At 41.1% G+C, this 27859-nt stretch overlaps 1 protein-coding gene across 1 annotated transcript in view; it reads right to left on the bottom strand.

Annotated features, from left to right (window-relative positions):
* Window positions 1-23713, bottom strand: part of RBBP4 (RB binding protein 4, chromatin remodeling factor) — a 677648-nt gene extending 653935 nt beyond the window's left edge. Inside the window, 1 exon segment of the mRNA XM_044059943.1 lies at window positions 23438-23713. Within this exon segment, the coding sequence (XP_043915878.1) occupies window positions 23438-23453 (16 nt within the window). The 5' untranslated portion in view covers window positions 23454-23713.
* Window positions 23714-27859: the final 4146 nt, after the last annotated feature.

The following is a 27859-nucleotide window of genomic DNA, read 5'->3' as shown; positions in this document are numbered from 1 at the left end:
AGATCGGCCCTTCACAAACCCAAACTGGGTGGGGTCCAGTGTTTGAAGGTGGCCAATGTCTTTGTTTATAAGTTCCATGATAATGCGTTCCATGCCCTTGCAGATCAGGCTTGTCAGACTGATGGGACGGTAGTTCCCGGGATCCAAGGCAGATCCCCCCTTGGGGAGTGGGATAACTGTAGCTGTGCGCCACTCAGTGGGCACGAAGCCTGAGGTGAGGCTATGAATAAATGACACTTGGGTGAGGTGCCAGTTCATTTTGTAGTTCATGTAGTACACAGCCTGGGATGTCATCTGGTCCCATGGATGCTGTATTCTTAGCTTTGGAGAGTACGGTTTCTACCTGTGTGGCTGTGATTACCGGAATTTGGCAATCTTTTTGGTATTGAGATGGGCCCTTTAGGGGGTGAGAGGGGGTTGAAGTTGGCACTAAAATCAATCTGCCAGGATATTGGCAATATCCTTGGGATCAGTATATTTAATGCCATTCTGTTGTAGCTCACAGCAGATCTGAGCATTGCCATTTAGATTCTTGACATAACTATAGAATGACTTGTGGAGGTCTTTGGAATCTTTGGCAATTTTATTTTCGTAACCAGCTTTTGAGGATTTTATGAGGGATCTCAGCTTCTTACCGAGGCTGGTGAGGGAGTTTTTTGCATCCTGGGATTTTCCTCTTTTCTGCAACAGTTTCTTCCGTCTGTTGTGTAGTTTGTTTATAGCAGGGGATCACCAGATTGGCTTCCTTTTTTTGGAGAAAAGCATTTTGGTTCGATTTGGGATGGCACGATTCATGCACGAGTGGATGTGCTCATACAGTGCTTTAGTGTAGGATTCTGCAGTCGAACTTTCAGATCCCGTCTGCATGGGTGTCCTGAAGTTGGTCACGTCTGAAGTTGGCTTTGGAAAATTTTAAGGAGGTTTCCTTACTGGGGGGTGGGATGTGGATGTCAAGGGTGATTTGCTTATGGTCAGACATGACCAATGAGGGGGTGACCACTGGTGTGGAGCATCTCCCATGTGGGTAATGACCAGGTCTAGGATATTGGAGCCCCTGGTGGGACAATGGATTAGCTGATCCAAGGCGTTGGAATTTATGAATTCTAATAACCGTTGGGAAAAGGAGTTGGTACCCGAGTAGTTTTCCCAGTTAATGGCAGGGTAGTTGGAATCACCTAGTAATAGGGTGTTTGGTTGTATCTTAATATTTTCCAGTATGTTTAGAAAGGTGTAGTGAGAATCTTGGGGCATGGTGGGGGACCTGTAGCAAGCTACAATTTGGACTGCAGTCATACCTAGTGTTAGTTGCACTTGGAGAATTTCAGATGCATTGTGTTGGGCAACTAGCCTGGAGGTGTGAATATGGACACTCCTTCACCTTTAGTGTTTCGGTCTTAGTTTTGTGGCCGAAAAGTGTGGTAAGAGTTGTAACCTGGTATTGCAGGGGTGCTCTCTGGAGCCTTGAACCAGGTCTCAGTTACTGCACAGATATCGATGTTCTCCATTTTTAGGAGTACTGCGAGGGAGTGCATTTTGAGGTTTAGACTTCTAGCATTGAGTAGCATTACCTTCAGATTTTGCATGCTTGTATCGGTTACGGTGTTGGTTTTATCCTTTGAACCTTGCCTAAAAAAGGCACCATAGGGGTGGCAAGAGCTTTAGCCACTAACCTGAATCCCACGGGTGACAGGTGCAGACCATCTCTGGCAAAGCATCATGGTTTGTCGATCATGTCTTCCCAAGCAGACAGATAGATACTGGATCCCCTTTGAAGGGCACCAGAAGCTTAGGCAATTGAAGTCGATCATTTTGTCCTTATACTATGGTATCATTCTGGGCGAAGGCAGGATGCTTCTCAGGGCTAGGGTCATACCTGCCTGGGCCACATGATCCAAGAGCTCTTCCATGTCTCTTTTCATGTAGTCCAGGGAGGTATTGTTTGTGTGTTTTAGCTGCTTTTCTGTATATATAGACTAGTTACTTATTCTGCTGTATTACTGCCTCTTAAATCGTTTTTCAGTTGTGCACTTGCCTTGCTTCATTTAAAAAGAAGTTTTAAATTGCTAATTTTGTAGAATTTTAATTGCATTTACTGTTTAGGACTACACACCCAAATCATTAACTCCAGCATGGACAGAGTCGTATTTGGACTTGTTGTGGAGTGACTTCAGTGCATGCGTTATGTGGCAGATCCTGGCACCAGACAAGCAGCTGACTGTAATTTTCTCCTTGTTCAGCCTGGTGAGTGGGACATCAGTGTGCCTAACTATAGTCACCTGTTGGGTACATTGTCTTGCCTTATGGGCTATTGTTGGGTGGCACACTGGTGTTCTGAGCTGTGTGTCACTTTGGTTGTGACTGGTGTTTGTTTGCGTTTCAGCTTTGGAGGTCCTTGTTGCTTGGGCAGGTTAATGTTAAGGGCCTCCGCATATGTGGGTTTAGTGTTGCTATGTGTGGGTGTTGAAGGGCTAGGAGTTGCTTGAGGTGTAGTGCAGGTGTTAACCTTCTCCTCTTGACTGTAACACAATCTTGGCCGGAGAGAGCTTTGTTTCCAGTTTGGCTATGTAAATGCATCTCTCACAGGTGGTAGGAGGAGAGGATTGTCTGTGTACATGAGGCAGTTGCCGCACTGCCCCAGTATGCCCAGATTCACCAGAAGCTGGCCCTTGGACATGCCTGTTTAGGTGCTTTTTTTTTTTTTTTTTTAACAAAGTATAAGAGCTGTTTTCCCTTACCTTTACAAGGTACTTTGTAATTATAGGCTGTTTAGTGCCTACGATTAATTTATCCTTATTGACAAGGAGAGCAGAGTGCTTCTATCAGTTTCAGGCTTCCTAGTGCTTTCCAGCAGGTTCTAGAGCAAGTGCTAGTCACAGGGGTTCAGATTTTAGTGCTACTACTACTACTGAGAAACCAGCTAGTTCTAAGGGGAAAATTTGAAGAGCAGACTTTCTGGCATCGGGAATACTAGCCTCGCACTGCTGCACGATGCGAAAAATGTGCAAACACACACGTTTTTAAGCCAGAAAGTTGAAAGGGATAGAAATCAGCCCAAAAAGGCTAATAAAATTACAATTTCAGAGCTGGAAACCACTCCTTTAGCGTTACATAGGCAGTACAATGCTCACCACGCCCACTGGCAAGCAGTAGGACTTCCCTCTACCACAGCAAGGTCTGGATAGCTCTGAACACAGAAAATAAAGTCCTGAGACAAGCAAAGCTTGGGATATGGACTGGCTAGGAAAGGTGGGAAACGAGCAAACAAGATAGTATTTTTTTTTTGTTGTTAAAACAGGCTAAACAATGCAATAATACAGTAAACAAAACACAGAAAAGACTAACACACGAGTGCGTAGTCCTAAACAGTAAATGCAATTAAAACTCTACAAAATTAGCAATTTAAAACTTTTTAAATGAAGCAAGGCAAGTGCACAACTGAAAAATGATTTAAGAGGCAGTAATACAGCAGAAGTAGCAGCTAGTCTATATATATACAGAAAAGCAGCTAAAACACACAAACAATTCAGATGCAGTGCAAAGTGGAGCACTTGAGTTGTAGCAATATTAAGGCAATTACAGTTATGCTCTAAAATATTCCAAAATGTTTGAGAAGCACAGTCAGAACACAAGGAGATTCAGGCATTTTTTTTGAAAGGGAAAAGGGAGAAACAGAATGCCTTCTCAGATGTTCTCTCTGTATTAGGTAGAATTAGCTAATGACATTAGACTGAGAGGCGTGTCCCAGACCACATTTACACTAGGGACGGGCAACTGCAAAGCCACCAAGTATAACAAGACACGAACAGGGAAGAAGGGTGGGGACCAATACTAAAGCCATTAGCCTGCACTCTTTAGACAGTAAGCACTACAGAAAGCCACAAAATAAAAGTTTTTAAACAGATAAAGGAGCAAAGAGACTCTACAGAATGCTTTTAAATGCAAACAAATCAGTTACCCATGCAGATTAGTTAATAGCAATAAAATGCACTAAAAACTATGGAGCAGGCAATGAAAAAAATCTAAAATAATTATCTTTACCCCTTCTAGACATACTGCTGCTGACAAAGCATCCCTCTCTATTAAATCACAACAAAGAGAACCCAACAGTGAAAAGTCCACCAATAAATCCAATAAAGCACTGTTGATGCCTGGAATCGCTTTACAGTCTTTTATTCCACAGTTAAAAATACAGATACAGATTGAGCGCTTTCATCCCCTCCTGAGGATTTCATCAGAATCTGCAAATGTTCATTATTATCCCCCTTAAAGCATCCTTCTCTATACTTAGCCTAAACAAAACCACTATTGAAATAGTTCCCCATACAAAACTTCTGGGAGTTATCGATGACCAGCTAAAATTTGATATCCACCTATAAACCAATATTAAAAAGACTCGTCAAAAACTTGGTATACTTTAATCGACACAGGCGCTACCATCTTCAGTCTTCTAGACAGCAGCTAAAATTTGATATCCACCTATAAACCAATATTAAAAAGACTCGTCAAAATCGACACAGGACACAGCTCCCATCTACCACCTACCTCCTACCCTCCCTTTTGTATGGAGCTCCACTACTCTCTAACCTCCAATCATCCCTAAAATCTAAACTTTACTCATGTTATAACAAAATTTCAAAGTTTGCTACAGGATCCTCTACTCACCATTGCAACTCCCTACATGCTCTAAATTGGTTGGAACTCCGAAGTTACCTTAAATTTCATTCGACTACAGCATACAAGCTAATTTTCAAACCTAACTGTCCATCACTCTCCTCTTCCCTAAAACTTCACCAGTCACATAGAACACTTAGATCCACAAATCAGAACCTCTTAGAACTTTACGAGCATTTGCACGCACCAGGGCAACTTCTATCATTCTCCCTTGCCAGATTATGGAACTCTCTTCCCCCTTACATTAGAACTACCCCTAACCTACCACCATCCTTTAAAACCTTACTCTACTCCCTCTGGGAGTGCTCCTGTACCCATCCTACCAGATTCCTGATGCCTATCCCTATTCTATTCTACTCTAATCTCTGCCACTGCTTCAATTCATCTCTCTAAAATTCCTTTGCCTAAATACATGTAGTGTATTAAATGAACATAAATTTATTGTGTTTGCTAATATCTTATAAGTGATTGACTCGGCTCATATTTCAAGATATGTAAAATCTTGCCTTGCTGTATATTGAATGTTAAACTGTTGTTCTCATATGCTGTACTAACAGCGTATATTGTCTGTCTGGAGCTTTTCTCCTTGGGCCTCCATTGAAAACGGGCTACCTTTGCCCAATGGACTTTCCCGGTTAAACTGAAATAAATACATAAAAGTGATCTATATATAGATATATCTAATCTAAATTGCTAGAAACAATAATCAGTATAAATAATCAAAAAACAGGATACTTGTAGATCTCAGATCACAGCTGTAGTCAACACCCCTCCTCCACTCTGCTCAGTGTGTATAGACAGAAATCCTCTCAAAGTTAGGGCTTAAACGAGAGACATTTGGAGTTTCGGACTTCATATCTTCTGGAAAATGCATGGAAACATAACCTGCTATTCTACACAAGATACAAGAGAACAATGTTACTGTGTGGTCATTATTTTTAATTTTATAAAAGAAAAAAAGATCTTAGTTTACACATATTAGCTAAAATTGCTGTGTTTGTTTGTGAAGGACACCGACTGCTGTTTACTCAATATTTTGCCTTTTCAGGATTAATATGATTTGTGTGAAGCAACACAGAAAAACTGTGACTACTTGTTCTGTGGAACAAAGATGAATTTCATTGCATGGCCATTTTTACTGCAATCAGATGTCCAAGGTGCACATAAGTGGCTACAACTTCCGGGTCGGGTGGGAGCATACCTCTCATCTGTCCAGACATTTACCTGATATGTTCTTCACAGAATGTGTGGTTTCCTGATGAATTGATTACAATAAATAAGATTTAAGTTTTAGACTTCATATCCTTCAGAAAATGTACGTTAATGTGAAACCTGATAATCCGCAGTGGTGCGGCAGCGTTGTTGCCTCACAGCATGAGGTTCTCCCATTCGATTCTCGGCTGGAGTGCCTTCTGTGAGGAGTCTGCCATGTCCACCCCGCGGTCGAGTGGCATTACGAAAAACATGCGTGAATGGGCATGCCTTCGTTGAAGGTTGGCCATAGAGCTGGCAACTCAGCACCGTAAAAATCTACGGCCAATCATTAGTGGACCGGAGTTCTGCTGTGGCGACCCCTAACTGGGAAAAGCCGAAAAGACAAATTGTGAAACCTGTTCTAGCAGCTAAATTTACAAAAAGCAATTTTCAAGTTTGTCCCTGATTTTGGCTATTTGTTTCTCTTGTTAATTTTAGCCCTCTCCAGAATTCTTGTGCGAAGTTGAGAGGTATGGGTGGGGGCTACACCTTTAGATGAAAATAATCTTGTTTGCTCAGTTTAAATAGACACTAATCTGGCTTTGCAGGAAAAGTGTACATCTGTGTGATAAGATAGAATACTTTCCTGTGTTTGTGTAAAACAAACTTCCAAGTACATTAATGTGATTGTTATAGTATACCTCAAAATGTCCGACTGCGGCAAAAACAAAGTCAGTATAGAAGCTGTAATTGATGGGTATAGAGAATATGTGGATAAAAATTATCCATCCTTGCTCTTATTTGATCATGTTTAGTCGACAGTCACTGGTATAGCACAAGCAGAGTTATACAATGTAATGTTATTGTTGAAATCTGTTTAAAACTAGTGCCGTATACTTGCATGTTTGGCAGAGGGGGTATAATGTATTTTAAGAGTGACAAGATAGAAAGTGAAAGAAATTGCAGCTATCACAATCCGAACTGCATACAAGTTGCTATATTTGGTGGCCTAGCAAAAGCAGTATGTGTATGCAGGACTAGTCTTACTCCATTTGCACATAACTGGACCCCACCCCACAGGGGAGCCTAACACTTGTCACTACAGCCGTATTAGACTAAATAGGGTCGTCCACTCTTCTGTTTTGGACATCTGCTCAAATCATTACTACTACTGATTATTAGCAGATAACCAAAATAGGTGAAGTTACCTCCACAGAGAGACCAGTCATCAGTAGGGTCCCTCAGTGCTCTGTGTTGGGAACTCTTCTGTTTGGCATCTAATTTTCTGAAGTAAAAACCCAATACCAAAGGGATGATTAAATTTGCAGATGACTGTAAGGAGCAGTCAAAGAATCCCCAAATGACTTTGCCATCCTGCAGGAAGGTTAGTCTCAAATAACTGATGCTAAAATCATGATCTGAAACTAAATACAAAAAAGCATTACTGTATCCTTTGGGGAAGTCATCTAACCCAAAGAACTGTCACACCGATGATACTAACCTAACAGCTGACCCACAAGCTCGGGATTTGGGAACTTATGTGGACAGTGACCTAACTGACCAACGTGTCTACTGTTTTAAGAAAATTCTCCTATAGTGCACAGCTTATTAATAAAGGGATTGTGATCTAGAGATGTCATTGTCTTCCTTTACTCAGCCTCATTCAGCCAATCATTGAACATAATGCCCCCTTTAGCATGCATCTGTCCAAACACACAACAACTGGAACACCCAGAGAGACATCTTACAAAAAGGATACAAGGCCGAAACATGTCCTACGTGAACAGACTCAAAACCCTGTCACTATACTCAGTAACCTACAGACTGCTAAGAGTTGACCTGTGCCTGGAATACAAGGCATCCCCAGACCAATTATGAATGGATTTACTGCACATCAGCAAGTAAAATGTAATCAAAATTCTCAGTATACGGATCGAAACCCCTTCTGTAACAACAGAACAGCTTGGAGGGACCGGTACATATTTCAGAGAGGATACCACTGCTGTGGAATACTCCCCCATCTACAAAAAGCAGAGTTCATCCCTATCCATTTTCAAGCACAACTTAGATCTATGACTGGGAAACTGAAAAATGTACCCCCAACTGTCCCCTATACTACTAACAGACAGACAGCTCATAAATGCTATATTCCATACATGGTCCCCTCAAATTATCTATGGTATGAACCCAGTTATTCTTATTTGGGCTAATATACAATTATCCACAGTGAGATGGGCAAGGCCAATCTAAAACCAAATGGAATAGGTCATTTCAAGCACAAAAATGGAAAACGGCTGAGCTTACAATGGCCCGCAAGAGCAGCTAGCCTAGTACTTGCCTATCTACAGATGCAATGCATTCAAGCTAATAAGAAACTCACTGGAGCTTTTCACAGTCAAATCGGAAGCCAAGAGTCCACAGGAAATTTTCCCCCCCTTTTAGGAATTCCACTGCCGTAGTTTTTTTTTTCCCTTACTATAAAAGGATGCAAAAGCCAGTGTGCCGCCAATGCTCATTTTCTACTACAGTGATACAATTTAAAGTGTGGAGAGAGTGCGAGAGTCGACTGCCCTTATATGCACTTCATATATAGATCTCTTATGTTGGACCAGATGTCACTCCATCTACCTTGGATTTTCAGTAAAGTACTGGAAATTAGTCAACGCCATTAGAATTTCACAGTTATGATTCAGAAAAATGGACTTCTTTGGGTTGGGATTATGTCTTCTATATTTCCTTTTACTACACCCACTTTTCAGGGACAAGCAAGGAGCACTGTCCATTTAAGTGATGAGTTCAGAGACCCACAAACAAGCAGCTGGAACAAGCCCTGTACCCTTGACTACAAGAAGCAGCTCATCAAGAGCTTGGAGACTTGATTATTGGCACCAACCATCAGACTTAATTTGATTTTTCTGGCAAATACCTGAAGATTAGTCAGTTTCATAGTTCTTACTGTTTAGAAAATGTCCATGCATGTTGTGACGATTGGGGATAGATGGGCAAAGGCTGCCAGACTAGTCAAACAGAATTTGATACATAAATTCTATCAACTGTATAAATAAATGTAAAATACAGGCTTGTGTTTTTAAATGTAAGAAAACACTGTAAAATGTGAACTTCAAGATTGTTGCAACATTGCCATCTGCTGTAAGGAAAACCAAGCCAAGTATTTCAAATGTCTCTAAGTTGAAAAGATCTTATGAATCTCTTTAATGTTTTACAAGTCGGTTCCAGTGCGTCTGGATAAAGGTTTCATGCCCATTGTTTAAAGGGTAAAATTTATGACCAGAATTTAGATGTGGAAGGTGCTTTATAGCTCTAGTTTGCTAGAATATACATGGGGAATGTCTTCTAAATTGTTGTAAGTTTCTGTGCAGGTGTTAGATTGCTAAATAATGCAGTTTGTGGCCTGAGAACTCAGACCAGGTGTTAAGATAATGCAATATGAACACTGGGAAAACCTAAGTGTCAAAAATGATATAATCTGGGAAGGCCTTAGAGACATGTTTGTTAATAAAGTTTAAATACTACTTCTCACAAGAGACTGGAAAACATTTTGACTTTGGACATCTAACTTATCAGCACTCTGCCTTGTGCTCACATGTACGTTTTAGCACCGTGATTTCTTGTAAGAATAGTCAAAGTTAGTAAAGATTAATTAGGTGTTTTTCTTTGAAATCAGACCTGTCCTACTGTATTATTTTAAGTTTGTGTGATCTCCAACTCTTAGATATCTCTGTGGTGTAGTAGTTTTGTCTTGTGTTTTAATTATTGATTATTAAATATTTTTAAAACCTTCTACCCGTGGCTGCTTTGTGTAGAGATAAGCTCGAGTACATTGCATATTTATAGGTTATTGTAATAGGCCACTCTAAAGTAAGCCTTGACTGTTAGTCATACTACCATTAGATAATATTGCACAGTAATAACTGGACACCCTTTTAAGGGCCTTTGAGTAACTGATATGTATTAGCTGGTGGTGGCAGTAATTACGACCATATAGCCTGGGTAAAGGGGCACAGCTGGAGAACCTGTGCCAGCCTTTTTCCCAGGAGGGTCTGAGAAGTGGTTATACAACCACACAAAGTGTGTGTGGTGTGTCAGCTACCTGGGCAGGGACACGAAGTCCTGGTTGGACAGAGGGGGTACTGGAGGTTAGCTTGCCAGCTAGGCTGAGATCTGGACCCTATAGCTGTGCCAGTGGGAAGTCTTACTGATGACCTGGAGAGCAAGGGAGCAACCAGCCCCAGACTGACTGATCTCCGTGTGCACTTAAGTGAAATTGTACTTTACTGTGTGTATTAGTTATCCCCTCTTCTATGAGACGACCTCCCTGGTGTTAGTGGTGAGGACTGAGGCTCCTTGATTGCTGCGCCAGGGTACGGTAGTCACACATGTTAACTAAGTAAATTACAGTTTTATGTACTTCAGGCTCTCACCTGCTAATGAACTGCTTCCTGTAATCAAAATTACAGTTTTAAATCCTTCTACCTCCATTTCACATTGTGTGACTTGAACAAATTGACAGTGCTCTTGGCTGCCCTTGGAAATGGGCATTTTGCCCAGTTAGTCTTACCTGTTTAACAAATGAAAGTACATATTCAAAATGCGTCCCTTTTAGGGTCTTTGCCCCCCCCCCATTCATTTTGCCTTTGTCCAGAATTCTTGAGCAATGAAGTGGAGATGTATTTTGGCCTGCTCCTTGTAAAATGTGACTTTCTGTGGACTGCAGCCACTAAATGACAGGCACGCATGTTTCAGGCTTTAGATCTTACAAGAACACACACTAATGCAACTCTTATCCTGGCAACTTTGTGTACATTAGAGAAATATGTAAAATTTGCTCCTAATTTTAGTGCCTTTGCCTCTGATTCTTGAGCTAAGAAGTTGCAGAAGGATTTCACAGTGGGTTGCACTGTATGTTTCTGACATCAACGAACAGATACATTTCTGGGTCATTTATAAATGTATTCAGTAACTTGATCTCAACCAGACAGAGGTGTGCAGTCATATAAAGTGGCTATAATTGATGGTACTGTGTGTGTATTACATATTATATATACACACACAATCATACCAGCCATGTTCTTCTTGAGGCACGGTCTGTTTTGTTGCTCGTTTCTATCTGGCTGTGAAAAAACTGGAGAGCATGCAGGTCAATGTTAATAATTTAACTACGGGTACACATTTAGTTGTGAAATGCACTGTGTTTGGCTACAATAGTTTGTCTGGTATTCAGTGAGATAAGCAAGACTATGAGCCGTTTTGTTTCCTGTAGTGCAAGTTTCAATTCCCCCCGGACTTATTTTGTGACTCAGGTGAAGTGACTTGGCTCAGACAGTGCTCCTGAAAAGGGGACTTGCATATAGTGGGCTGCCCAAGCTGTTAGCAAATGCACTACACATTTGTCTTTTGAATTTTTGCACCATTACCACAGCCACACATTAGTGCTTCACTATATGCTATTTGACTATTAATCCCAGCACTTCTCTTGTATTTCAACAAGCTGCCAGATGCGTTCTCAACATAAGAGTTGCAAAGAAAGAGAAATGTGTACTGTTGTTCATACCAACTCTGTTTTCAATGGGAAAATATTGTTTACGATAGGACACAATGCAATAATCTTTTTTGGGCTATAAAGGACAAATTTTTTTAAACAGGTAATCCAGGCTCTGTTTACAAGTTTGAGTAAAGCTTTCAGTTTGTGGCTTATCAAAAGGCCAGGGCCAAAAACTAGTTATTACATGATGAGAGGGAAATGTGCAATTTGTAGCTCTATCACAGCACTTAAGAGTGGCAGCTGCTATATTTGGAATAGAAAATGGCAGAATGCGCACCTAGTCCACCTGTTGATAGCCCCTCCTTAGATAAGATACTTTTCATGCTTTGGAGTAGAAATCTTTGTTGGCTTTTCGTTGCGAGTTGAAAGAGAGAGGCAGAATCTAATAGGGCAAGTCACCTGAGGGAGAAAGGATACAGTTTCAAGAAACAAACAGATTCTGGGCTATTAGTAATTAAAAGGTCAAGGAAGGTAGATTTATGGATGGTTGCAGACTTACCAGACTGGGGATGGTGTGGTCATTGCACCCTTAACTTGCCTTACAGACCTCAGATGTGCAACGAAGGTCACTATTGCTTGTCTAGGGGCAGTGTGCTGTTGGAAAGCAACAAGTCATACAACATTGCTGCGATCATAATTTTTTGCCTCAGAATGCTTCGTTCTCGAGTTCAATTCTCAGCTAGGAAACGTTCTGTGGAGAGCCTGCAAATAAATCATCCCAGTGCATGGGGCTGTGCCAAGTACTCCAATTTCCTTCTACATCCTCAAGACATGCCATGGGTGATTTGATGATGCACCCCACCCACTGTCTACAGCTGTGTACGTGTGGGAGTGGACATGCTATGATAGCATACTAGACTATTTAATACAAGCATCCAGCAAGCCACAGTTTCCTCTAGAGAGACACAGCAGACCATACGATTAAAGGAAATACAAGGCAGTTGAGTCTTGTGACTATGTGGTTGGCCAGTAACCACCACAGTGAACTTCCTCTCTCAAGGATGGTCAGGCCAGTAAAGCCAGAATTAAATTTCTGAGTAGCTGTCCAATCTTTCAGTTCCTGTTTGAAATGTTCCTGTAAAAATCTATTCCAGAGGTGGGGAAGGTGGTGTGTAAAGAGCCTGTTACTCCATCTTGTTGTTTATCTGCTTTAGATCCCTTGTTATATTATTTATGAAGCTATACAATTTGTGGAAATACAACAGACCCCTGGCCACAAAGCCCCTAATGGTTAGAAAGTGAGACATAGATCTCCTCTCAATAGCCTATGACCTCATACAAAGGGACTGTGCTTACATCTATTCTGGTAGCTTAGGAGTTTTAAGCTATTGAGCTTAATTAGAAATCTCTACGTTTTTCCTAGTTATTTGATAGGTCTAGTGGGGTAAATTCGAAAGTGGACATAACATTCAATTGCTGGGCTAATCAATGCAGAATATAATGGTAAAATGAACTTTTAGATCTGAAGATTTACGTAGTGCATCCTTTCGGCAATGAAATAAGGACTTCGACTTCTGTTACATGATGATCTAAGAAGAGGGAGTTGTCAATTTAGAGACCTCCAGCATCATTCTCATTTTGGAGTGGGGTATTGTCTGTGTCATGTGCAGAGATTAGGGAAGGTGTAACAAATGCTACAATGTTACACTTCATCATTTAATTTAAGCCTGTTGTCAACTTAACAAGTCTTTACAAATGCAATACCTTGTTGCAGGTCCTGGATGTCAGAGGGTGACCTGACAATGACTCCTAGTGTGTGCAGTCTACAAACTTGGTTAGCCAAAGATCTTGGTTTAAAATCTGATCAGAAATGACAAAAGGAGTCCCAAGCACACAGCCCTGTGCAGCACCAATGGTTGCCATCACACTCAAGACACCTGCTACCTGCACACACCATGTGGGTTCTGTCCCTTAGCCAATTTGCTTCCATTTTACCACAGTGACCCATTTTTTAGGCATTTAACTTAACTACGCTAACCCATAGAGCATACTGTCAAAAACCTTGGCTGGGTTGAGTTATGCTGTGTGTACAGCATTGCTAGATTGTGTTATTCTTTCAAAGTCAAACAGGTTCATTAGACAGGATATACCCTGAAAGACAAACTGTTGTGGGTCTAGATTAATTCTGAAATTAAAAACAGAATTAGGTCATATAATATGCACCATGGTTTTGCATACAAGACTCCTAAGGTTGATGGGCAGGAAATTCTCTGGATCAGTGAGAGGGCCATCCTTGTGAGTGGTTATCGCAAATGACAACATCCAAACTTCAGGGATAAAGACAGTGGTTAAAGAGTGGCTTGTTGGTACCATTTATTAAACAGCCAGGTGTATCAGGTCCAATGGAGGAATTCTTTTTAGTCTTTTAGAGCACCTTTAATATGTGATCTTTGGTGACGATGGGATCCAAAGTCTTCAGGGATAAATGGGCTTTGAATATTTGTATCCAGGGTGAAGTCAAGACTGAGTTTGTTAGCCAGTATGTCTACTGGGTTAGAGAAGGTGGTGCTGGCTTAAGTTCCGAGCAATTAAGCATTGTTTTGTAATGCAACTTTAAAAAAAGGTACATTCATCTATCTGGGCATAAAATTATTTTGTGTAGCTTCCATCCGAGGCATTGTCTGAGGTTATGCTAGAATAAGTGAATTTTGAATCATTGGCGTTAGTAAGATTGAAATCAGATATTGGTATCTTCAGGCTTACTTATCCTTGACCAGAGCCCAGAACATCTGTACTGCAGAGCAAGTAGCAATTTAAATAACAAGTAGCTTTAGGATTCTGGAAATGGTTCTTTTTCTTTTGAGCAGTTTTCAATATATTGCTGTTGTGTCACCCTATTCCAGTATCTCAGAGATTAAACAGTTGATTGTGTGTCTGGATAAGTATGAAATCTTTTCAAGCACTGACATGATTTTGCTGGAGTCAACTATCATTTTTATAAAATGACGTCAAGTGAACTGTGACAATAGCATTATTTCTGTAGCTACATTGTTCAGTTATTCAACAAGTGTCTTATTTCTATAACTGAAGGTGATCACATGCAAGTTTGCATCATATTTCACTATTACTTTTGACTGTTAAAATGATAGGACTAGAGACTTGCAATACAGATTTAGGTATCAAAAATACAATCTGCAGCCAGATTAGACAAAACCACCAAGAGGTAATCTAGACTGGATCTTAAACCATCGTACACTTATTACTCAGGCTGCCTCCCTTACAGCATCAGTGAACACGTCCCAACCTATCTACTTAGACAACACCTTAAACCCCCAAAAAACACTACCTATTGACAAATTTAAAGACTAATGCTCAAACTCTCATCTCTATCCTGCAACTCTGTACCTGGACTTTACCCATAGACACTGCCATAGACTAGTATGCCAAGGAAAGTGTTGTTAAAATAAACAAAACTAGCACCATCCAGAACTATAACAGTAAAACCAAATTATGCCTCTCTGTTAACAAAAGGAAGTAAACTATTACTTAAACTCAGAGATGATGCCTGGGCACAATGGCATACCAGGAAACTTTCAACCAAGAATACTAACAACTTTGAACAGAGATTAAACAAGACAAACAAAAAAAGAGCTACTATACTGAAATTCAGCAAAAACATCAAATTAACTCACAAAAACTCTTTGTCTGCCATGCAAAACTCCTCCAGCCTGGCCGACCATCGACACCAAACCCATCAACCACAAACAAGATAGCATAGTAATGCAACACATACTTCACAAATTCTACAGTATCACTTTCTAAAAATAACTTTACTCCTCTATCCGTCCCATCTGTACCCAATGAAGCCACTGACAGCTTCTCCTTTAAACCTACCCAAACCAACACTATTAAAAAAACTCAGCACACTTAAACCTACTACCCTAGCAGCCAACGACTTGCCTACAGAATATCTTAAAACTAGCAACTAATGTCATCTCCTATTCTTATCTCCATTTTGATTTACCATTCTCTCTCTAAATACTACATTGCATCAATTTGGAAAATATCAATCATGCCACTTCACAAGGGAGGCAATTCTATAGAACTCTCCCAATTATAGACCTATACCAATCTTACCTCCCCTAGCCAAAGTATTAGAAAAAAAACACATCCAATTCATGAATTACCTCTTATGGAATAACTTCCTATTTAATACACAGCACGGTTTCCACCCAACCATAGTACCACTACTGCCCTTCTGAGCTTCACTAATACAATTAACCAACACAGAAATGAAAGCAAATTTGCATCATCCATCTTCCTGGATCTGTCCAAAGCTTTTGACACAGTCTCCTACCAGAAACTCCTCACCAAACTTTCTGACCTACAACATGGTTCCAAAATTACCTAACTGGTCAGCAACAAGCTGTTAGATGGCAACAACAGCTCTCATCTCTTTTGCCTGTCACCATGGGGGTTCCCCATGGCTCAATTCTAGGTCCTCTACTCTTCAATATTTTTACCAATAATTCACACTGCAACGGGTCTTGCCTCAAACACAATGGTCTTTCTCTGCTGTGGAGTCCTGGCTCTTTGGTTCTTAATCCAAACAAAACCAAACTTATGCTTTTTAGACCCTCTAAACCCATAGTTTCTCAATCTTAGTTTCATATCTTCTCCACTAACAATACTACAGCAATTACGGTATCCCAAACAAAATTGCCAGGTGTTCTGAATATGAAGTTTGACAAACACCTGACTCAGACAACAAAACTAGGAACACTTTTCAGAACCAAACCATTTCTTGCTAACATTACACATCAGGCAATTGCCAGAACCCATTTACTCCCTACTCTCCTATATGCCTCTCCTATATTTACCAAATCTAGAGAAAACAGACTTAGCAAAGCTAGAAGTGTGCTACAAGAAAACAAATTTGCTACAAATTCCCCACATCTCTGCTCCGCAACAACTCAACTGGTTGCAACTACTCACAACTTATAACCAGCTCATCACTGCCCATAAACTGAGAACACCAACCAGAGAGAGAGACTGCTCTCCAAAATCTACTTAAACCTTATACCAATAATCGGGTCTTAATTTCCTCTATCAAATCATTACTAAAAATAAAAAAGCAACAATAGTGCCAGGGAGACTCTACTTATACCATAATACCAAAATCTGGAACTCAATTCCTCAACCTATCATAACTATAGTTAATCCTGCTCTTTTCAAAAAGCTACTCAAGAAATCACCTGTTCAGCAATTGGATTGGCCTATGCTCTAGCTAACTCACATTTCCTCTCGTCGATTATACTCCACACCACATTCCTCCATCCTTAATGCCTATTATACGAAAGAAACTATTTCAATTTCTTCTAATACTTAACCTATCCTCTCACCTCCCCACTATCGTATCAAAAATTTGTTGCATTACATATTCTCCTATTAAACCATATTCACTCTAACTTACATACCTACCCTAATCCTGCTCTCTCTCAACCTAATTCTAGACTTACTTAATCCAATTTCCTCTTGTCTCCATCTTTTCCTATTTAGACTTTATCCTAATCCTACTTCTCCTCTTCCTACCTCTCTATACATACCCCTTATATTCCCCTTTAAATCCATCAACCTATCACCCTACTCACCCCTCTGTAATTTCTCTCCTCTCTCATCCCTATTCTACACGTCTTTCTGGTGCAACACTGACTTAATGTATAAATGTGTTCAATCAATTGTGTTTGGTAACTGAAGATCTTGCCAATTGTCTCTGAAGCTTTTCTTCCTAGGCCTCTGTTGAAAATGGACTCATACCTAGTTGGACTTTCCCAGTATAAACAAATGCCAAATAAAATAAATAAAAATCCTGAGCGTGTATGTTCTTTTAATCAACCTCAGAACCTGTGTTTATTGTCCTTGAAACAGTAGTGTCCCTAGAACAGTACCATATGCCAGAGAAATAATCATGAACTCTGTGGTTTTAGAGTATTTCTGACTATAGTCCCGACAGCCCACTGTACATGTTATGAATTAAGAAATAACTACAGTACACAGCGCTTGACTATTTCCAAATACAGAACATTAAGTGTACAGTGGACTGCCTGGACTACGACCAGAAATAGACTGAAACCAGCCTCCACTGGTCAGCAATTCCAGTTAGCACTGCAATACCCAAATACTATACAAGAGCAAGGGTATTTTATGCACAGCAAGAGGTTCTCCGGTTCGATTCTCGGCTGGGGTGCCTTCTGTGTGGAGTTTGCATGTTCTCCCTGTATTCGCGTGGGTTTCCTCCGGGTACTCCGGTTTCCTCCCACATTCCAAAGACATGCATCTGGAGCGTTTCTCCCCGGGCCTCCGCTGAAAACAGGCTCTGTGGAACCTAGTCGGACATTCCTGGTCAACAAATGTTAAATAAAAATAAAATTAATGTCTGTTGATCCCTCCCTTACCTCCCATGGAGTCTTCCAAGATGCTGGCACACAGGCCATCTTGTGAACAATACTCTCAAACATGCATTTAGGTGAAATTATATCTCCTACTCAGACTGAGAACTGGAGTAAAAGTTAGCTTCATTTTCTAATGTTATATAACCTTTCTATGGAATCATTCAATACAATTCCAATTCACAATAAAATGCAGGTCATCTTACATCTACAATTTATTTCATTTGAACAAATGTTTAGGGTCAAGTTATGTGGCCCAGGTCATGGCAGGAGAAAGTACTATGACCCATTTACTTAATAAATACAACACAAATAAAAAAAAGTTATTTTGTAGATTGCTCCTTTAACAAGTACTACACATCTCAACCAACATATGTATTCTCCAGCCCCCACCTCAACCAACATATGTATTCTCCAGCCTAGCATGAATAAAAAGCAAAGATTTCTTATGAAAAAATGAGTGCCTTCAAAGTCGGTACAGCAAAGAATGGCTAATTATCATGTTGAGAATACCCCCCCCCCCCCAAGAGTCAACTAAGCAGAGATAGTATAGTGGTTAGAGTCCTGTCTTTACATGCAGGTGTTAATGGTTTTCCTCCTCCCACAAAACACAAATACATGCGAGAGATGCAACTATACTGCCAAACTGGAGGCTGAGCTCTCTCAACATAGGACTGGCAAGACCAGTCAGGAGGAGAAGGTTACCACACACACTATAGACCCAGTCTCACATAGTACCATTACAACCTCAAATCATACACAAACACACAAAGACATACTCGGAGGCTCTGATCAAAAATCTACCAAAACAGCAGAGGCCACCAAAGCAGACACCCAAACAACCACCACCTCAGAACACAACACCCGCAACACATAGACCTCACAGTCAGAGTGTCAAACAGTCACAGCCCTTAAGGCCAAACACAATGCAGACACACTAGTCATTGGTGACTCCATAGTCAGACACACTGATGTCCCGCTCACCAGACTGGAGTAAGGAGAGGTCACAGTAAGCTGTGTGTCGGGAATAGAATCACGCACATAACAAGCACTCAGGTCTCTCAACAGCAGGTACAAATATGACTCAGTCATTGTCCACGCTTGGTGTAGCGACCCTGAGAGCATTCTCTTGGACTACATGAAAAGAGACATTGAGGAGCTCTCTGATTATGTAGCCCAGGCAGGTATGACCCTGACCTTGAGCAGTATCCTACCTTCACCAAGAATGATGCCACAATACAGAGATAAGATGATCAGCTTTAACAATTGGCTTAAACACTGGTGTCATTCAAAGGGGATCCAGTATCTGTCTGCCTGGGATGACATGCTGGACAAGCCACGCTGTTTGCAAGGGGACGGCTTGCACTGTCCACCTGATCGGATATTGGCAGGCAAAGGCTCTTGCCCCATAGTGCCTTTTTAGGCAAGGCTCAAATTCTAAACCTACCACCCTAGAACACAAAAAGGAAAAAACTAAGGGTAATGCTGCTCAATGCCAGAAGTCTAAATCTCAAAATGCACGCACTGAGGCCCTTCTCAGTATGGAGAACATCGATGTCTGTGCTGTGACAGAAACCTGGTTCAAGGCTCCTGAGAGCACCCAGCTATCAGGTTTTACCTCATATCATGCCCGCCCCAAAATCCGGACAATACCAAGAAAGGAGGGGGTATCCATATTCATCAAGGACACCCACACCTCAAGACTGGTATGCATCGGAGACCATCCAGGTGCAATTAACCATAGGCAAGACTGCTCTGCAAATTGTAGCATGTTACAGGCCACCCTCACAAACTCAGGAAACTCACATGGCCTTCCTGAAAACACTAGAGGGATAAATGTATCACCAAACACCATCATACTAGGTGACTTCAATTACCCTAATATAGACTGGGAACACTACTCAAGCCCAAACACCCTAGCCCAAAAGTTCCTGGAATTCATAAACTCAAATGCCATGGAACAACTAGTCACCATCCCCACAAGAGGAGATAACATACTTGATCTCATCATCACGAACATGGGAGCACAATGTTCAACACTGGAAGTATACCCCTCACTGGTGAGATCAGATCACAAACTAATCTCGCTGGAGGTCCTCATCCCACCCCACCTGAAATAAAAAGACCACAGTACACTTCTAAAGACTAGTGTGGTCTCCTTTCAGGCCCCCCAGCCGGCGGAAAACAATACTCAAGCCGCTGAATCACTTACAAACGCCTTCTACCAGCACCTGCAGGACTGCATGGATAAGGCAATCCCAAGCAAAACAAAGACTCTTTGTACCATTCAGTCTGGTGGACCCCAGCCATAAACAAACTCTACAACAAAAGGAGGAAGCTACTACAAGATAGAGCAAAATCCTTAAAAGGTAAGACACCCTTGATCACTATAAGTAAAAAACTAAGAGCTCTCATAAAATCATCCAAAGCAAATTTGAGAGAAAAATAGCTAAAGACTCAAAAGACAATCATAAGGCCTTCTTTAGCTATGTTAGAAACCTAGGAGGAAACTCCCAGATATGCTCAGAACTAGTTCAAAATGATGTGAAGATTACTGATCCTACAGACATTGCCAACATACTGGCTGACAGGTTCAGTGCAAACCAAAAGGAGAGATATCTATACCAAATGAGTGCAGCCCCCAAACATCTCCAGCCCAAGTGAGAACTGCTCTCTCCAAAGCAAAAACACAGCATCCATGGGACCCGATGGTGTCCCCGCTGTGTCTAACTCAATGAGGAATTAAACCCACAGCTAGGACAGCTGTTTAATCAAAGTCTTACCTCTGGATACGTACCCCAGGAGTGGCGACTGCAACTGTGGTCCCACTTCACAAAGGCGGTGCCTCCACAGACCCTGGAAATTACCGCCCATTAGCTTGACAAGCCTTATCTGCAAAGCCATGGAGAGGATCATAATGGACCTCATAAATAAAGACATAGGGAATTTGCAGACTTTGGATCCAACCCAGTTTGGCTTTGTCAAAGGCAGATCATGCCTTTTAAACTTGGTTGACTTTTTCAAACAGTCACCAAAGCCATTGATGAGGGAAAGGCAGTCCATACAGCCTACCTCGATCTGGCTAAGGCCTTCATACAATACCCCACTCGGGTATCATTGAAAAACTCATCAGCTTAAATGTTAACCCATACATCACAAGATGGGTTGCAAACTGGCTGAGTGACAGAACCCACAGGGTCAGAGTTGCTGGCGCCATGTCAGACTCAAAGCCTGTCACAAGTGGTGTCCCACAGGGCTCAGTCCTGGGCCCACTCTTGTTTGGCATCTACTTTTCGGCACAAGCAAACACAGGAGGGTTATGGCTGACAAAGTTTGCAGATGACTGCAAACTGGGCGCCTATAGTAAAACACATCTGACACAGATATCCTTCAGAAGGGTCTCACAGAAACGGATAACTGGTGCCAGAGCCACGGCCTAAAGTTAAATGCCAAAAATGCATAGTCATACCCTTCGGGAAAACAAGGTTACCCCTAGCTACCAAATAGGTGGCAATCCACTGAGCACAGAAGAAGTTATCAGGGACCTGGGGACCCAGGTTGATAGTAGTCTGTCATTCGACACCCATGTAGCTAAAGTAGTTAGGAAGTCCTTCTACATTGCCCACCTTATCATGAAGGGATTCTCATCTAGATCAAGGGAGGTCATAGTCTCCCTTTACTCATCACTCATCAGACCAATGATTGAGTACAATGCCCCATTCGGAATGTATCTGACCCGACACTTGCAGCAGCTGGAGAGGCCACAAAAGTTCCTCACCAAAAGGATAAAGGGTCTCAAAATCTGTCCTATGCTGCCCGACTGAAAGAACTCCAGCTCTATTCAGTCGCCACCGCTGCTCAGAGGTGACCTTTGCCTAACATACAAGGCCATGTCAAACCCAGATTTGATGAATATGCTTCACCTCAAAAATCTAGATCCATCAGAGCCACAAAGACTTAAACCTCGACACGGCTATTAATAGGACGGGGGAGCTGGAGGGGATTCATCACCCAAAGACTCCCTATGCTGTGGAACAAAATCCCGGTACATGTGAGGCAGAGCACCTCGCTGGCCTTGTTCAAGAGAAATCTTGACCAATGGATGGGAGATCGCAGATATACCCCAGGAATTACCTCAGTGTCACTGCTCGACAGAGGCACAGCAAAATAATGGGTATAGTTCCCCATACTGCTAGGCTTATAAATGCCCTCGGGCAGATAGCCTAGTATGAACCTATGAACCTATGAACCCAGTGGTTAGGGATAGAGTGTGCACGTAGACAGTAGCTACTTCCACATAGCCATAGTGGTGAGGAAATCCTTTTATGTTGTGCAAATTATAAGTAAGGGCATGACATATAGGTCCAAAGAGGTCACTGTCCCACCATACTCTGCCCTTATCAGATCAGAGTACAATGCTCCTTTTGGTATGTACCTGACCAGGCACATACAGAAACTAAAACAACCTCAAAGGTTTCTTTCAAAAAGGATACAAGTTGTAACAAACTTGCCGTAAAGCCCTTTCCCTCTACTCAGTCTCGTACCGATTGCTGCGGGGTGACTACACCTGGCTTAGAAGGCATCATCAAATCCCACACTTATGATTCGTAAGTCAAAAAGTAAATACAAGGTCTGGGACCTGAATTTTATCTGTGACTTAACAGAACATGCAAGCCTGCCCCTATGAAACAGACTTCCCATCCATGTGAAGCCGAGTTCGTTTATTACCCAGTTTAAGCACAACCTAGACAAGTGGATGGGGAATAGGAAATTTACACCGGGCCTGGCACCCATGTCCCTTATAGACAAAGACGGCTTATAAAACTCAATGTCCTGTTTGGATGCAGGACAACATTACTCTTACGTGAAACCTTGGCCAGGCTTAGAAAGGCCACTTGGGTCGTTAGCCTAACAATATTTGAATCTACTATGAAAAGAAAAAAATGGTTTGGATAAACGTGTCATTAGTAGGTCACCATACCGCGAAGCCGTTATAAACTAAACTCAATACTGATACAACAACCTTCACCCGGAGCTTCCCTGCGATCTTCCACGCGCAAAGCGTCACAGAACATTTAAGCAAATGGCGATCACCAATACAAGCAGCACACAAGATGCCAAAGAAGCGCGTCACCCAGCCTAACATCACGCTGTATTACTTCTCAACGTTACTTCTCAATAACCTCCTGCCATTAACAAGGGTACATGGGTCAACAAGCGATTTTCAAAAGGCTTACTTAATACACCTGACGTAGTCTACAAATACATAGAATGGAAGCTATATAGACAGCGCACTGACACCACTTTGCATCATACATGCCACAGACTGTCCTAATCCCATACTATAGTGCTTCCCCTTAACTCCAATCTGTTTAGGAACATTGCCACCATTAAAAACAAAGTCACTGCCTACGATTACGGAAAGTACCACTCTTAAATGCAGCCGCGAATGGGGGGAAATAATAAACAGTATTACAATGAATGAAACAACAAATCTCAAATTCCAGCGCATCCAGTTTCTTTAGGTACTCCTTACAGGCCGTATGAGCTAGTAAAGGAGCACTGAGAAAAATAAAAGCATTACTATGACCACCAAAAAGCTCTACGCTGTGCAGCTCACCTTCTTTGTCTGCCATCGCTGCCAAGTTACCACTAACAAAATAACGTTCCTCCACAATTCACACGTTTTCCTTTGGTACACAATTATCTAAAGAGAAGCCCAGTCTTTGTTAACCGAACACCTTCCTAGCCTTTCGCGCCAACACGACCCGGTATAGCAAAGCCGATACAACATGTAAAAACCAATCATCATCCCGGAGTTGGGCCTGTCACATCCATTAGGCGGAGCTTTACGCTTCCGTACTAACACTGACTGTAAGAACTTGGGGGCTGCATCTGAGCTGTCAAACGTCTGGGAAAGGTAGACTTACTATGGTTTGTTCATTTATCTTCACTGATGTTCAAATGAACAAATACTAGTTGTTGATGATTCTGTTTCAACAGGTTACTCTTTTCCTCAAAGTTCTCATTTTGTGGCAGAACGCTGATGAATTCAGTAAGCAAGACGTTTCAGACTTAAATGTGAAATGCGTATTATTACTCAGAAAATGCACATTTTCTAATTTTACCCACTAACTAAACAGTATCATTATTTCATAGTGTTACTTATTTAGGCACATACTCTTTGTAATTGCTCATTCTGTAGGCAATAGCCTACTAATAGGTTCAGTTCCGACCTGTGGCAGATAGAGTGGGATAAATGGCTCATCAAAACTTTTCTAATGAGTATAAGTTGGATTGAATCTATTTTCAGTAGTACAGTGATGAGGCTATTTCTTTAAATGTTTGGCATATATCGGACTGTGTATTCCTATATGGTAACGAGGTACATATTTCAATGTGTGTTCAGTTTTCAAAAACTAAAAACGCTCAGATAGCAGCACATCACCTTTTATCCATTTATAAAAGATTATATAGTTTACCTTAAAACTGCAATTATTGCTTGATGTCTGAAGTAAGAGACACTGCAAGGCAATTTTTCAGAAAACTAAAAGCTGTAGAATTGTAGATCATGAAGTTTGATTGGATTTATTCCAAGCTCAGGGCCAAAGTCTAAGTCTTAGATTCCTAGACATAAAACTGAACTTCTACACAAGGCTTGTGCAGCTAAATTAACACTAGGCTCTGAACAGAGCTGTAGCTACCTGAAGTGGCACCCTGGACAGTTCACAGAATAAAAATAAAAGTCATTAAACCATCAGTGTTTAGAAGAATACTGGTACTACAGTCCCACTTGATTGACAACACATCTAAATTGCAAATTGTGCCCTCTTACTGACAGCTTGTACATGGGACATTCACACCCTTCACCCAGTCTTACCTATGGGTGTGACAAAATATCCAAAAGAAAACATATAGTGCTTATAGGCAGCTAGTTGCACTTTAGGATACACAAATGAAATATGTAGCAAGTACAGAAGTGAACCTAGATGTGCAGTAAGACTTCAAAAGTAGACACAACTGTTTAGTGAGATACATACAGAGAAACTCAGGATGCACATTATAAAGTGGCCATGTGCTATCTTATGGAAACAGAAAATATGAACTCACACTGATATATTTCAGTATAAAGCTGTGATTATAGCAGATAGGCTGTGCATGTTACCATGTTGTGACACCATGCACCACAGACTATGTAGCATATATTATTTGCAGCAGCATTGCTATGATGCTATTTAACTTGTTAAAGTGAAGTAAGATGTGTATAGAGAAGCAGGAAAAAGGAGGCAAAGAAGCATAGGATCACAAAAAGAACAACACGTTGGAGTGTACAGGATAGGGCAGAAGGTGGTCAACTTTTTTTGCAGGGATAGGGCCTCTTGTTTGGAGATAAAAGAAGAGAGGAAGATGAGCAGGTGGGATGCAAGAGGAAGGGAAAAGGCATGGGACTGGATTTGGCAGGGTGTAGTTAGCGGGTGTTTTGTCTTTCATAATTGCTCATGTGGATATTATAGGGATCCAGCTCCACATAATGGATTAGGGTCACCAATGGTATGGATCATTCCCTCCAGTGGTGCCCTGATAGTGGAGATTGGATGGTCAAGAAAATCTGCAATCTACTGCAGGAAGCTCTCCTAAGCCATATAGCTACCCCTACTGTCTACATCACAGCCTCCACCACCTGCTCCAGCTGCAGCTGAGCCACCTCAAGTAATACAAGTGGGTTACCCTGCCACTGAGGGACCAGAATACCCCCTGGTGAGGTAGTCCTAGCTGCATCACCATCATCCACCACAGCCACAACCTCAGTGGGGCAGGATGAAGTGCCTGTGGAGCAAATCCAGTCTTGCAGTAAGGAAATATAATGGAAAAGTAGCTATAAGTGAATCCTGCCTGGTATTGAACTGAATATATTTAGCAAGCATATCAGTGCATGTGAGGGTAACTAGCACTGGCTGGCCACAAACCTCTTCTGTATCCCATTAAAAGCAACAAAACTTGCTTCACACTCTGCTCATGCTGAAAGAGAAAGGGCACATAAACAAACTGTGATATCTCTAAGATTAGATGCCATACCAATAAATACAATCCCAGAATTACTTCCCATTAGATGCATGACAGGCAGTAGCAGTGGCGGCTGGTGACTTCAAATCAAAGGGGGGCTGCAGGAGACAGCTGAATGGGTGGGGTCAATGGGAAGGGGTGGGGTCAACTAGAAAGGGGAGGAGCTATGCTCAAAACCACAACAACTAACTAAATACACTGCCCTGGGTGCCAAACCGTCATTATGAGAGTCCAATCAAGACAAAATGAAGTGTAGAAGAATAAAAATATTTTAGTGCATTGGCTGCATGACAGCTTACTTAATATCTAGATGGAAACAAAAAGGTTGTGAGGCATGAAAAAAAAAATACTTTTTAAATACATTAATGGAATGCCACTCAAAATCAAGTAGCACTCAACTCAAACCAGTTCTTGCACTGCAGTTTTAATTATAATTTATATTCAGCTTTATTAAAGTACCAAGTAACATGCTGAAAGTAGAAATGTCTGATGCCCCCACTTGTAAAAATGTTTCTTATCCAAAAAAAGACCTGCTGCCTGACAACGATCTACTTGTTTAATGGGGAAAACATGATCAAAGTAAAAAATGAAAAGCAAACAAGAAATAAGCTCAAGATACATTGCTTAAAAGGATTACTGTACAGGTTATGGACCACACAATTGGCATTCTGTTTAGTTTACGGGTAAAGCCTGCAGAGATGACTGGAAGTCTCCAAGTGTAATAAGCTTCTTAAAATAATGTAATCTGTCCTTTATTACAAATACTGTCGTATGCATTTCAATACCCAAGGCTTATACATTATCTAGTTAAGTATTCTCTACATGGCAACAACAGAAATACTTTCAATGTTGGCAATTCTTTAACAGTATGCTTATTAAAGCTTACTTGCATCTTACGATCTCAGCCAAGCTTACCTGATGGTCATTAAAGTATTGCTACTTAAACACAGAGCAACAGGCACTTTGAGTAATAAGCATAAATCAACAGTACAAAAAATATGACAGAAACCAGACCATTCTGCAAAAATCAAGGACAGATGAAAAGCCACTCTAGTACTTGTGTCTACCTTGGATGGGGGTGATACTCTGCACATTTACACTGCATAACTACTCCTTGCCTTGCATCGACACACCCAGAGTAACTACATGGGGGAGTGGGGTGCAATAAGTATGTCACAATTTGAAATGTCTCTGGCTGACTGTGATGGCCCTGACACATTTGTCATACCTCTCAACCTCAGAGCAAGAAATCTAGACAAAGCCATACAAAGAAGTGGGACAAAGGCCCAAAAATAAGGACAATTTTTAAATATTGCTCTTATAAACTTAGAAAGATAATAGAATAGGTCTTGCATTAGTAGTAATTTTCTGAATGGTATCTAATCTGAAACTCAAATGTCTGTCATTATTTTCTAACTTCAGTCTTTAATGATTTGTCACTAATTTGCCAAAAAACCCACAATTTTGCCAAAAAAACACAATTTTATGAAAAATGGACCAAAAATGTGAAATAAAAAATATAAAATAGCCACACAATACAGCTGGGAACCTGTCAAAGAAGGGACACTTTAATATTAGTACTGCTAACTTGAGCAGCTGACAAAATAAAAGAATCTACATGCATTTCTGAAATAAAAGTAATCTATAACTCTGATTATTACAGTTATTTCTTAATTGTAAACCCTCCATGTTTTCTTCCAAAATTGCTATTTTGTGGAGAGATTACTAGGGGGAAGAGCAACATTTTGAGCCAAAATCAGGGACAGTTGAGAGGTTTGGCTATGCCTAATTCTATAAAGCAATTTATTTGCATGTACCTCTCAACCTGTTAATGCAATAAATCTGGACAAGGCCAAATAGATTGGGGGAACATATAAACAGTACTAAAAATTGCTCTTGTATAAACTGAGACAGTTGATAGAACAACAGGTCTTACATTAGCATGCATTTTTCTGAATGTTATGAAGTCTGAAACTCA

This window comes from Protopterus annectens, chromosome 1.part2, assembly GCF_019279795.1.
Source record: "Protopterus annectens isolate FY-2018-M chromosome 1.part2, PAN1.0, whole genome shotgun sequence".
Lineage (NCBI taxonomy): Eukaryota > Metazoa > Chordata > Ceratodontiformes > Protopteridae > Protopterus > Protopterus annectens.
This window is presented reverse-complemented; position numbering and strand designations above follow the sequence as displayed.